Source organism: Chanos chanos, chromosome 8 (genome assembly GCF_902362185.1).
Source record: "Chanos chanos chromosome 8, fChaCha1.1, whole genome shotgun sequence".
Classification (NCBI taxonomy): Eukaryota; Metazoa; Chordata; class Actinopteri; order Gonorynchiformes; family Chanidae; genus Chanos; species Chanos chanos.
In genome coordinates this window covers 9,015,229-9,029,660 of record NC_044502.1, presented here as the reverse complement: position 1 = coordinate 9,029,660, position 14,432 = coordinate 9,015,229, and the positions used below count along the sequence as shown (strand labels likewise).

Sequence of the window (14,432 nt, the reverse complement as noted above, 5' to 3'; positions counted from 1 at the left end):
ATGAGTTCCCGTGACCAAAAAAAAAAGTTTAAAACAAAACGCACATTCGCACACGCATTCTTGTGTGCCAAATAAAGTGAGAGCTTTCCATTCAGCTCTTGTACTGTTAACTGAAGATAGACAACAGTAAATGTGATTACCTGCGGTGACTATAAAAATAAATATTTTTACACGTCTGATTTTTAAAATAACACACATCTCTTCTTTCTTTATTCCTCTCTTTCTTCATTTACATATATATTTACGTAACAGTTGTTACTGATTGGTTTAGAGTTATTTGTGCAATGTAAAAATATTTACATTAAACACTCACACACAGACACACTCACGCACACACACACACATGCACTGCAACCCTAAAATAATCTAGACTCTAACCGGAGGGGCTGTGTGTGTGTGAGCACAAATGTCCAAATCAGTTGGATCGGATCCTAAATGGGACTTTACTCTACCAGCCCCCTAGTACAAAGTCTGTTGTATGTTTGATGGCATCCATGTGAGAATAGATCAGATTACAGTCCAGAGAATGCACAGCGAGCGAGTGGTCGTGTTGATGCCGTTTCTAACATGCGACTAGTGCGAAACCAGACAAATACAAACATCTGAGGCTGAAGAAGAAGGGTCATTTACACGAAGACACGAACGAAAATGTGTAACTGGAGAGAGATTCGGGAACTTCTGTCGGTAAGGGCCGACGCCGAAATCGTCAGACAAAAGTCGGTAGGCCTCGTCCGCCATTTTCGAGGTGTTGTAAACAAAACAGTGCGATTTTCGCAGCGTGCTTTTTGCGTCATGCCCTGCCCCCTGCACGCTTTACCCAAGTGCAAACCCTCTCCTAAACCAAACAGAGTATCTCTAGTAGCTGAGAACGCATCTGACACTGACAGTCTCCTGTTGTGTGCTACATGTCTGAAAGGGCAACTTCGGACAAAACGCGAACCTGATTCTCCGGACATAGTCCGTAGTGCATATGTGAAAACGGCTACACACTCGTACACAGGCACAAACAAACCAATGCTTGTATTTATGTGTCAAATGAGGAACTTCCATTGACTTCATTTACTGCACTTACTGTGAGTTCAGGCCGATCCTCCTATACTAAACCATAACCCGATACAAAGAAAGATATATTTTGACACTTAAGTTTTTAAAAATAACACTCTACATTATGCTTATAATATGGTTACAGGCTTACATCTATGCTCATGAGGACACATAGTTCCTACAGACGTTACAAATAGACAACACACTTAGAACAGCAAAACAAAGAGTCTCACCTTTACTTGAGTTTGTGACTAAACATACACAAAATAGCATAAAGGCAAACAAAACCAGTGGAAAATCGAGACGAGGCTTTCATTCAAGCACAGAAGAAAAAGTAACGTCTGGCGATATGTACAAGAAGCGATGCAATGGCTATATACGTCCTTAAGACATAGTGCAAATGGTCATTCATGTTGGCATGTCTCCATATGGTAGATATCAGATGTCCTTTCCTACAGAGAGAGCACTTGCCAATCCCGTAGAACAGATGGAAGCTATTAGGGAAAACGTAAGTAGACATTCCTCTACATTCAGACCCCTGATTCAGATCATACTTTTAAATCGTCGTGTTGTTTACAATCACTCTTAGGCACTGATCCGGGATCAGTTTTTATTCCTTGATTGAATACGGCTACAAGGACGATTAAGGTAACGCAAAACTGATCTGAGTCAAACAGATGCCCTCTAAATTTAAATGAAGCCTCTGAGCTATGTAGGATGTCTGATTGTTCCTTACCCTAACATGACTACAGCCTTGAAATGAGAAACAAAGGTGTCTATTTCCATACGCAGGCCTCAATACCTGCATATTGAGGCCTGCGAATAGACACACTGAAGTGAATGCAAAGTTGTGTCATATCTAATTACTAACAGACTTAATCTTTATCTTTTCATGACTGATACTCCGCTCATGAATTCTCACTTTTCTTTATGAGCAAACAAGACAGTTAGATCCATTTACTATTAAAAAGCATGGGGGGGGGGGGGGGGGGGACTACTTCCTGAAACAGACAGACAGAACCATTTCAGCAACACTTCCTACACGACCGAAAGCACCAGGGTTGTAACAGTTATTAGAACATGCGTGTTTTGGATCTTGGATCAGATCTGATCTCAACAGATCCCACTGTTTTGGGCTGTTAGATAGAGGATTCCAAAACCTCCACAGTCTGTAACAATTATATGTTAAATTTCTTCAACCACAGACGAACGGAAACTGATATAAATAGAGTCAGGATGTCCAAGACGTTCGAGTTTCCTTTCAGTAAATTTCAGACAGCTACCTCAATATCTTGATAAAAATTTTAATTCTCCTTACAGACGCTCTTCATATTTTTCCATTTGACATACACCTAAGGTTTACCTGAACGGGGCTAACAGGTAAGAATTAGCTCTTAGTAATTAGCATGCTGTTGCCTCACACACCAATTACCTGGAACATTAGCAGAAAATATATGTTGATTTTACACACAATAAACTTTCAAGTCAGGCAGCTGATTTTTTTTTTTTTTACTATGTTTTTTGTTTTTCTGCTATGATGGTTTTGTAGCACGTGCACTTGGCCCGGGGTTGGTGAACCTGTTAATCTACGTCATACTGACCTAGTTCCTGTAGAAACGTGTGGCGTCACTAAACATAAAATTTCATTACCGAAGCAATTTACGGCCACATCTGTCAGACTGTAAGAGAAACGAGGCAACTACATTTTCCAAAACATGCTGACAGATTAATAATAAACAAATCACAAGAGCTGGTCAATAACGCAGCTAAACGTAAATAGAAAAACAGCTGTCTTTTCTCTGGAGAGTGGTCATACATGACTGTGGACTTTGCTTTATGCAGAACCCATAACCAAATTCGTGAACATAGTTTCAGGCCTGAAAGGAACGCATGTGTACGTGAACACAAGAGGTTTTTTTTTTTAATAACTGATAAAATCTACTTAAATCATCTTTTGCCAGACAGCACGTGATCATCATGAGAGAATTTCATGACGTCAAGCTGGGAAACTGAGCTGGAGCAGAGGATGTGTGTGTTTTGTGGTGAAAACGTGCTCCGTAAGCCCTGCTTTCACGATAAATAAACAGAGTTTAAGTCCACGCTGGAGCCCTGAGGAAGTCCAGCTGCAGCTGCAGCTTCTTCAGGTTGCCTTTGCAAACTGTGCAGTGCAATGCTCCATAAATAAATACATTCATATGTCTTTTAGCAATGACAGTAACCTCTGCTGACTGCACATCCTGCCCTGCATGTTTTAGGCACAAAATAAAGCTGAAAACCACAGTGCAACACTGTTGTGTTACACGCAAGCTCTTCAGTGACTTCGAAAGAATGTTTCAAACTGGCATTGTGTTAAAGCAGGGAACATGCAGGATAGATAAGAAATCTAGACTGATATACACACTTGAGTGTATCTGTTATTAAGGTCCTTTCGTTCTCCAGCCTAAACAGTCTTAAAAATTACTAGCATCCTTCTTTTCCAATGACATATCCCTGGCTGAGGATTTAAAGCCCTGTTCTCTCTGAGCCCATTAGCCAAGAGAGATGTGTGTGTTAAGGACCTCTTGGTCCTTTTATAAAACGGGGTCCCATGTTGAGTAGAATAACTACATTACACACAGGGTAGGGGAAATGGCCCAGATGTCTCCTTTCCCTGTGGAAATGTTAGAGGCAAATTCTAAAGGAAACTTGTTAAACTCATTGACTGCTGTGTAAAACCGCAAAGATTTCCAGTTCAAATGAATTTCCCCTGTCATCCTTTAGAATTTGGTCCCCTTGTAAACCTGAGCATTAGGTCTAAATCTGTTTCATGCTTCAAGGTCAGATGGGTTACCACACTATTTCTGTGTGGACATTGAATTGATCATTTAGAAATATTTCGAACATGTCAATGTTTCAACGTGTTAAAATATATAATTTCATTGTCTGAACATGTATTTTCTCCCAAAGATGCAATGTCTGATTAAGATATTGCATTTTGTTAAACATTTGACCAAACTGGTGCAGTGTGATGGTAAAAATAAGACCGTGCAAAACATTCCTGACTATATCACACCCCCTGCAAAATCTGGTAGGGGAACTGGAAAGTCATTTGTGGTCATGTGGTCAATATAGCTGTGCTTCAGTAAACAACTAGAATCATAACTCATTTCGGAGCAACACCGCTGACCCCCCCTGCCCCCAAGAAAACAAAAATAAAACCACTTCTATTTAGACTTTGACTCCACTGTCTCCATTCTGACTCCACTATGTTCAGCTCCAAAGATTTGTCTACACACAACACAAAGGATCGTATTCTGGCGTGAGATAAAAACGGCCATGCAAATCTTCCATTACTTCCTCGGACAACAGTGGAAATTTGAATTTCAAGCAAGTATTGATAGTCAAATGAAACCTTAGACGAACTCAAAAGGAACTTTATGATGGGAAAGCGTGAAAAATGTTAACATCATGTCAGTTACTTACACAAATTTACATGACATGGATATAGTGACAGTTCTGCTTAATTTATAGCTACTAAGATCATTGTTTTTTTTTTTCAAAGTAGACTAGTTAAAACTTGTCATGAAATGGCAGCTTCAATGGTTATTTTCATTTAAATAATTTAACATTATAGGTTATCTCTGCTCAAGCATGGCTTTTCATAGAGGCCAAAGAAAACAATATGTGTATTAATAACGTGCAACTGCCATTTTATCATACCGTTTTTTTTTTTTTCTTTACACATGACGGACAGAAATGAATGCTGTTTGATCAAATGACACCTGAGGGGTAAATATGTGAAGCAAAACAGCATGAAAACTGTCTTTCAAGTCAGTCATTCAACAGCTATGTCATTGTGTGACCAGAGGGAATGGTAATGGGAAAAAGTTTGATACTCCCTCCTGGACCTCATCACTTTCTATTTCTACTTCACAATATGGTGGGGGCAGAGAAAGGGGGTGGGGGTGGGGGTCGGGGGGGTGGGGGTCGGGGGGGGGGGGTTGCTTGAAAAATGAGTGCACATTCAGGAGACAGCAATTTCTGTCTTGGGAATACATTTCCCAGTGAAAGAGGGAAATTTGCACTGCAGGACCAATACAGCAGGATGCCAGCTGTTTTGTATCTGTACCAAGTGCCTAAATCAAACAGAAAGAGAGAGATGAAGACATGATACTGTATTTACAGTGAGACTGAATCCAGGTTGTAAGCAGTGGGGTGCAAGAGTGTAACGGGACCCAGCTGGTTCTGTCTTAGGCTAAGGGGCTAATCGCTAACAGCAGGGAAGCTGCACAGACATGCAATTGGAGGAAACAGAGACTTGGCATTCGGTGAAGATGCATAGGGACATTGTTCAAATTTCTCCAGTAGTAAAGATTTTCAGGAAGCCCGAGATGACATCATTGCCTTAAACGTGATTCTGTCATTATCTGTAGAGTGGATGGAGTGTCATCTTAATGAGCTGTATTGTCAGAAAAAATGTACAACTTGATACATGACACTGTCACTATTTTTTTGTTGCCTGGAGACATCTAAGTCGTAACATTCCGTCATTGTGACAACATGTAAAGGCCTCTGGCTAGGGAGGGTTGACGTCCTATAAGGTTTGAGTTCTAGAAAAGAAAAAAAAAAAACGTTCTGATTGACACAACCGTTCAACAATAGAGCCGTACAGGGGAAGTGCCGAGCCAAAAGTATAAGAAACCAGTATTAGGCAAAGTAAAGAAAACTTTCTGTAGTTGTTTCATGTTTTGGTTTATTCCTCTTCATTTCCACTGGTGTGGAGATGATGCACTTACTTTAATTTTGTGGTGCTATACAGCATGCATTCACTATTCAGAATGGTAGACCTGTTCCTCTATATTTACTGCTGCTCTCATGAGTGTCTCATCTCTCGGAATTTGTCCAGTCCCCACGGTGAGACCATGCCAAGCCACTTCAGTGAAATGTGGATTCCTCCACTCGAATGGATCCAGGAAGAAAGAGAACTTGCTCCTTTGCTTCTGTACCATCAGAGTTTGGTTTACGGATAAAAAAAAAAAAATAATAATAATAATTCTGTTTTGACATGGCAATTTGTGAAATATGATAAAAATTAATGATTTTTCCAATATATACAATTAAGCTGCACTCTGCACAGAAGACAAACATGTGAGTTCAGAACGATAGATGATAGGTTAATTACTGCTAGTCACGCAAAGCCTTACAGTCCAGTTGGCAATTTTGTCAAACGTAACGATCTGACATTCTGTAAACAAAACGGGGGAGGCGAGAGAAAAATTCAGATCGAAGCATATAGAAATTATAGACATTAACCCCGTCAGCTGCTTTTCTTTTGTATTATCAACTCTTAAGTTTCACATTTTACAAATTAATGCTGGTTGCAAAGAGGCTACAACAACTGAGGTCTGGCTTTCATTTAGGCCATTACTGGGTTTTGGTTTCATTTAATCTATGAGTGCAAGGAATGCCCAAAGGCCACAAGAGAACTAGAAATTTAGCAAATAATCCCAGACTCAGCTAAAAGCCAAGCTTGGGGCAGGTCTGCTTCTCATAGCTCCTGTGTTGTGTCAGCCACATTGCTTGATTTTTGGCATGTGCCATCTGATGCAGAAATGAGAGTTAGGTATGAATAATCAGTCACACAGGAAGACAAAAAAGATTAACCCATTGGGATGAATGCAATGTAGCATTCAAATATCTGGACTTCATCCCGGCTGGTTTCCGTGTAACCCACAGGGTCCATTTTTTCAAGCAATAGAGCCTTAATTGTATTCACTGCACTTAAATGCAAAATTAAACGAAAATGTGAAAGTTGTTACTGGAACTGTGTTTCCTCCACATTGGATCTTAATGAGGTGTCCAGGCTGTGCAAAAAGCCGCATGTACAGACTTATATCTGGATCTCATTACAGTTGAGGTTTGCCAATGCAGTGCTGAATACATCCAGACAGAGGTTTAAAAAAGCCCTAAAAAACAGCCCAAAAGTGAGAGCCAAAAAGAAAGAGGCACCAGTATCCCTAATATCATCCACCAAAACATGATCTGCCCAAGTCTGTGAAAGGAACCGATACCGTTGTGTGGACGAGAAGAATGCGGCCTTGGCCAGTGAAAGGTGGGCCCACTGCACTCAGACTCCCTGCTGAGTCTTATCTCTTTACTCAGGACAATTAGGGATCATTTCCTGCGGGACTAGATTCTTTTTCATGTCCCACTGCCCACCAATGCCTCCGACTCCTTCATCCAATCAATGAGAAGATATTTGTCCACAGCTCTCTCTCTCTCTCTCTCTCTCTCTCCAAGCGGGAGATTAGCTCATCCCAAACCACTGTGCCTCTTTAAGCAAAACAAGAACTCATAAATCGCTCTTGTGTGGATTTCTGGGTTTGCACTGAAAGGAGACTGGAAAATCCACGCAAAGCAATAATGAGTAGACCATCTTAGGTCATGGCAACGAGATGCCAAGATGGTCAACAACCTCCACAAAACGATAAACAATGCACATCATGTAGTCATCCAGTTCAAACAGAGATGGTTAAAGGGTAAACTGGGTCTGATGGAGAACGTCCCACATGGTAACAGTTGGGTAAGGAATGTGTCTCTTTTTTATCTGTGTTGCCCTGACCCAGGGAGAAGGGTTATCAGTAAGTAGGGAATGTCAGGATTTGATGGTGCGTAACTGTGAAGTTTTAGTAAAGAGTCCTGTTTGGAGCACCTCAAGCTCTACGACCATGTAACATATTTACAAATACTCCGCTTCAGCTATGAAAACATAGAATCCATATATCTTGAGTCTTAGTGGTAGAGTCCAAAAAACAGGAGCTAGACAAATTCTCCAATGAAAGAAGTGGCATGGATTTGAGACATGAAACAGTTATACATTAATTATGACAGTCAAGTGTCACGGAGAAGACAGTCAGTCACACTGTGGAGAGAGGACATGATTTTGTAACATATGTTTGTTAATACGGACAAGAAAAATGTAAGTGACTGTGCAGCCATGGTTTCGTAGCATTTCCAAATCTTTCTGTGCCAACTCTTGGTGAAACAAGAGTTGGGTATACTTGTGTACCTTCTCAATCATGTTAGTGAACAGAACAAATGCAAAACCGTATGAAAATTTCAGTATGCCCACATCAGAGATGCCGTGGTTCATTACAGCTCCAAAACTCAAGCCTATAGACTATAAAACTCAGTTTATCTTTGGTCAGATCGTGAGGAACAGTCTTTAAGGGAGGAAGAGAGCATGTTTGCAGAGATATAGTTACAGTGAGAGTTTGTTTTCTATGCAAAACTGGGGCAGACAAACAAAAAATAGACCTCTGGCAAAAGATGACTTCAGTGCTAATAACCAATAAGGGAAGTTAGCTGACGCTAGCTTTCAGAGTCATAACACATGCAATACAGTTAAGGGTTCCACAATGCTGAACAATGACAGAAGCAAGGTGTTCAGACCATTATGAGGTATTCACCCTGTTTATTTGAGTAAATTAGAAAAAGTTCAAATGTGAAGGAAAAAAAAAATTCCATGGAGGAACACAAATCCAAGAGCGACAGAAACAACTAACAGAGAATAGGACAGAACGGACAGGGGCTTTGTCTTCATGTAGCATCTGCTAGATCGCTTGTGCCTGGAGAGACACTCCTCATGGCCCTTTGAAGTCAGAGTGATTCTGTCTTCTCTCAGAGGATTTTGCTCCTCTAATGACCTTCAGATTAACCAGTGGTTCTGACCAAACTGCCTGCTCCAAGAGCGACTGTGAAGTATCGAAGCATGTCTTTGTAAACACAAAGCAAAGGCGAAAATGTCTGCAAAGGAACTAGACACTGATGTAAAGGAGTCATAAACTGTATCTCAAAGGACCTTTATTAGTTGCCTCTTCCATTGTGAGACCTTTGTAAAGGGCAGCTGAACTGCTTTAATCTTACAGGGGTGAAGAGTCATTAAACTCACAGCACACCCAATGTCAGCAAAAAATATCCTAACCATGTCAAATGCTCATAACTGTCCTACTGCCTCTATCATCAGCGGAGATTCATGTGAAGTTCAGTTTGTTTTCTGCATGCTTTCGAGCTGGTCTACACTATCTCTTGAGCAACTTCACCTTTTTCACTGCTCAGTTGGCAATGACAGATGTTTATTCTGTGGACCAATTCAAGTATATCAGCATGGAAGCAACGCTTCTTTAACCAACACTACCAGAGTTTGAAACTGTTGGCAGCATGCCCTTTCCACAAGTAATACCTGAAAGAGGTACCAGATACCATATCCTCTTCAACTATCAACAGAAAATCTCTAGAAGTCAGCTAATCTTTTTAGCAAATAGAGGATTGGAACACAGTAAGGGAGAAACCCTGAGGCAGATGCACCTACATTTTGTGTTTACAAAAAAAACACTGAGGATTTTTAAACATTCGTGGGCTGAATTGGCTGTTCCCTAACTGTCATGTCTTTATTCTAATCTGGTATGAATGTTGACTGAAGGTGCAGCCTGTTCAATCGAAGCATGAAATTAACAGCAGTGGACTTTCTGTGTTTTGATCAAACAAATACAAAGACTAATGGTTAACAAACTACACATTATCTGGCCTATTCTGACAGTTTATCTGAAGCTACTTAGTTTTCATAGCCAAAGCATTTTAACTGTCTTCTTGATGAACAGGTCTAGTGTGTTTGCTACCTTAACCGTAGAACAGACAATATTTCAACCGCTCAAAACAGTCAAAATTTATTTTGGCAACAGTTTATAATGTGGTTAAACTTAAATGCAAACATGACCGATCTGGCCTGGGGTGGTAATATGTTTATCCTACTAAGACTTAAGTAGTCTAAAAGTGAGACAGTGACACACAATGATACATCAGAGACATCTGTGTGTGAATTCACAAATAAGCTACCATTTGGTGGCAGCATGGGAAGGTGTGCCATGGCAGAGTTCACAAAAGACAGGTAAAGCCTGGAGGCTGAGGGCAATGAGAAAGCGCTAAGACAAGTCTGCACTTGTGTCTGTTGCAGCTCGAGCGATAAAGATAGATTTGTTTGTTCTGTAAAACCTTTAAAAATCGTCCTCAGTTCACATCACAGGATTATAAACAGAAATTTTGTCTTAACTAAAACATTTTCATGTAAAACATGACAAAGTACTTTACAGCAGTGTAAGTTTGGGTGGTTGAAATTTTTTTTTATTGCCTGATTGACTATCGTCTCTTTAGAGGTTTTTAAAATTTCTGTTTCATATGAAAAAAAAAATATTATTGCACTGTTGAGAGAGGGAGGGAGAGAGACAGAGAGAGAGAGAGAGAGAGGGAGAGAGGCAAACATTTTATCTAAGACACGATGTGTGATGTGTACCATATCTCCGAATGACGTGTTATTGTACAATCATTATTTTTTCTTTTCATAATTACAAAAAATGACACAATTTTATGGACCTAGGAGAGCAGATTCTACTCCAGGACGCTCAGTCCTGACATATGTAGGCAGTCCTACTTGTCAGAGTCCCACCCCCTTCCTCTGCCTCTCTACTGCTCCCCAATGTATACAGCACAGAGGCTTGTCACTGACTACACTTGCTGACTGAACTGCCAAACTCAGCACCAGGCTGATGTTTTGAGGTAAGTCTCCAGTTTGTGTTCTTTCTTTTTCAGAAGATATACTTGAAAATTTCTGCATGAACCCATGTTCATTTATGAATCATATCAATGTTGATTTCTCTTACTGTAATGTTTACTGATGGTATGCAGTGGTATTCGGTGATGCTCTTTGGCCAGTACTTGTTTAACTTTCTTTCTCAGATGCACTTTGATGTTGATATCTCTGACATTACTATTTAAAAATAAAATGAATATCTTCAAAGCAATGAACTACAATAGGTCTTAAAGATTAAGTGAACATAAGATTGGAGACATCTCTGAGCTTGTAATAAAAATGTCTGAGAGGGATGACTTAGTAAATTATTAAATAAATAAATACTTTATAAAGGACCACTGAAACTAATCTAAAGCTGAATGCAATTTCGAGCTGCATGGATCAGATACCGGGACTCAGACATTTGAATTTGTCACTTCATCGAACAAGATCGCATCACTTGCCGTCACAATGAACAAAAGGAGTCATAGTGCTGTTTGCCTCTGTCTGAGTTGATGAGCAGTGCTTTCCCTTTATACAATTCCCGCTGTGGTTCGTGCGTTGTTTTCTTGTGTATCGCACCAGCTTATAGTTAAGCAGTTGACGTTTGAAAATCATTGTTGAACGTTCTATTATGTCGAGACACGCTTGACATCATTAAACCTAATGTGCATCCCTATTCAAACAAACAAAAAAAAAATACAGAAAAACTTCGTAGTCACTGTAAATATTCATCAAGAATTAACGATCGCTCAAATCTGGTAGATATTACTACGGTGAATGCATGAGGCGTTTTTGTGCCCGAATAGGAGGGATCAGAAAAAACACGATGTTAGTAGTGAAGTTGAGTCAAAAGAAACAGCAAGCACTCTAAAATCCAAGGAGAGGGGTCTCAAATCTTTAAAAGCTTTGCGTTTTTCATGTACTAAGGCAGATTCTTACACAAATATATTTCTTGAGTTAGAAAAAATATCACCAATACCCCACTCAGTTTAAGTGATGGTACTAATTTGCTTGCTTATGTGTTTACACTGATTGCACTTTAACGTTACCGCTCCTTTTTGGTATTTTGCATTTGCAGGGTTTGGACTGGTTCCCTCATCAAGACATATCAATACATCAACGCGCACGACCACCGCCTAGTGGTACGAATCACAATTTGGAGCCACGGGACAGTTCAACCGTCGATACCGCAATTTGTAGAGACAGTTGTGGAATATAACCAAGGAATCATGCTTTTTACTGGAATTTAGGAGGAAAGAATGTTAATGTAGTGGCATTTTAACTGTAATTTTACTCTTTTACCTACTATTAATTATGATGTGTACAAGAACTATGGAATACTAAGCTACCCTTGCTGCAAGTTATCCATCTCTCCAGAAACATGGCAGCCTCGTATGCAGCATATGCAGCAGCTTCTCCAACCATGACACCTATCACATCCTCCTCCTCAGAAATCTGCCAGTTCTTTGAGAAGTACCAGAGCCCCTATCTCCTCGGGCTACACTACAACTACACAGGGAAACTGAATCAGGATAGATACAAAGATGGACTGAAACCAGTTGCCATTGCTTTCCTGCTCATCTGTCTGCTCATTGTGCTGGAGAATGGTGTGGTGTTAGTGGCAATTTGGAAGAACAAGAAGTTCCACATACCCATGTACTACCTTCTAGGTAACCTAACGTTGTCTGACCTGTTAGCAGGCATCGCATATTCCATAAATATAGTCATGTCAGGACCCAACACACTGAAGTTGACACCACTGCTATGGTTTCTGAGGGAAGGTGGTGTCTTTATTACCCTGGCTGCCTCGGTTATCAGCCTCTTGGCCATTGCTATTGAGCGCCATGTTACAATGGTGAAGAGGAAGCCCTATCAAGGTGCAAAGAGCAGTCGTATGTTTGCTCTGATTGGTGTGAGCTGGGCACTGTCAGTGCTGATTGGAGTGCTACCCCTAATGGGTTGGAACTGCATGAGTAGTCTGGATCAGTGCTCCACTGTTCTGCCGCTCTACTCCAAAAGCTACATCCTCTTCTGTGTGTCTGTATTCACAGCAGTGCTGATGGCCATTGTTGTACTGTACGCCCATATCTTCTGCATTGTCAAATCCAACACGCAGAGGCTGGGAACCCTGCAGCGAAAAGGCCTCGCCAGACGCTCTCAGAAATACATGGCGCTCCTCAAGACCGTCACTATCGTACTGGGGGTCTTCATCGCCTGTTGGCTCCCGCTTTTCGTGCTCCTGCTGTTGGACTTTGTGTGCAAAGTTAAGACATGTAATATCCTGTTCAAGGCTGATTACTTCTTGGGAGTGGCTATGATCAACTCTCTGATCAACCCTATCATTTATACTCTGACCAGTAAAGACATAAGGCGTGCGATCCTACGCCTGCTCTGTCGCCGTTGCCTGATGACCAAAGATGGCCAAGTAAACAAGTTTGGTATACCCTTCCTGGAATGCAGCTTTAGCAAAACTGAGGTGGCCTCACACCGGCTGGATGGCCTGGAGACCACTATATCATCTGGAAATGCCACACCATCTCCAATCAGAACCATTTATCCAAAGCTCTTCAAATCCTGAAGCTCTATTCAGATTCACTAAATGTAGTTTTTGTTGGATTGTAATGAGAAAAAGAAAAACTACATGTACCACAGTGCAATGGTTAGTGTTAGAAGATGGAACCTAGAAAAGGACTCTAGAGGGTTAAGCTTTGTTCCTAAACTAAATATGTCTTCTATAACCAGCTGACAGCAATAATCTAAGCTGACTCAGAATCAATTTCAGAATCAAGCAGGATGAGACAATTATGACCACTTTGAGGTTTCTTTGTTTGTTTGTTTTTTTTACATAGACAAAGAGCTCCCACCACACTAGCTCTGACTGAAAATACAAAACCCATTCACATGGCAGATAAGTCTTTTTTGGATGAAAAAAAGATTTATCTGAAAAACTGTTTCCGGTGAGTTCAGAAGAGAAATGTATTATATTTATTGTTAATTTTTTTTATGTCTTTCCCCTTGATGACATTAAGATCAGAATACATCTCTGCATTAAGCCTGTATTTATGCTAGACGGGTCCGCAGTCCTAATACCTATGCCTATGTCTTTACCATCCAGCATGCTGCCTTTCATGGCCAAATCAAACATCACATAGGTGCCCATATTAGGCTGTTTTGTCATGGTTCAAGTAACAGCTTACAGATTTACTTCTCTAGGTAATAAGGAGAGTCTAGCACTTTACTATGAACAACCCAGAGGCATGAGAGCATTATATCGTAGGAAGTGTATATGGTATGAGACAGTATAATGTAAATATTGTACATATGCCTTGTTACACAGAAACAAGGACCAATAATGATCTTACTGAATGTATATATTTTTTTATCTCTAAGTCAGGATGTGGCACTGTAATTTTTATGTGTAGTGTGAGCCTTGCCTTGCCTCCCTAAAAGCATTTTGAAATACCTGAACAGCCCAGACCAGGGTGAATGGTTCTGTACATGTGATTGTTCCGAGTATGTTTTTTTAATTTTTTTTTAACCACTTAAAGATTTGTAAAATCATGATATACTGTTTAATGGGTCTTAAGTTATGTGAGTTTAAGACCATTTAATACCTTGAAAAAGACATTAAATTCTAAACTCTATGGTGGCATTTGGTCCGTGATTGCAACACAGTCGCTTTCCTCGGGCTTATGACTTTACCGTACTTCACTTTGCTTAAGTTTCTTTCTTTGTCTCATGCCATCTCTCTCTCTCTCTCTCTCTCTCTCTCTCTCTCTCT

At 40.4% G+C, this 14,432-nt stretch overlaps 1 protein-coding gene across 1 annotated transcript; it reads left to right on the top strand.

The window, feature by feature from the left end:
• Positions 1-12,032: 12,032 nt before the first annotated feature.
• s1pr5b (sphingosine-1-phosphate receptor 5b) lies at positions 12,033-13,229 on the top strand. Its single transcript, XM_030782571.1, has one exon. It carries the CDS (start codon positions 12,033-12,035, stop codon positions 13,227-13,229), a length of 1,197 nt encoding a protein of 398 aa, XP_030638431.1.
• Positions 13,230-14,432: the final 1,203 nt, after the last annotated feature.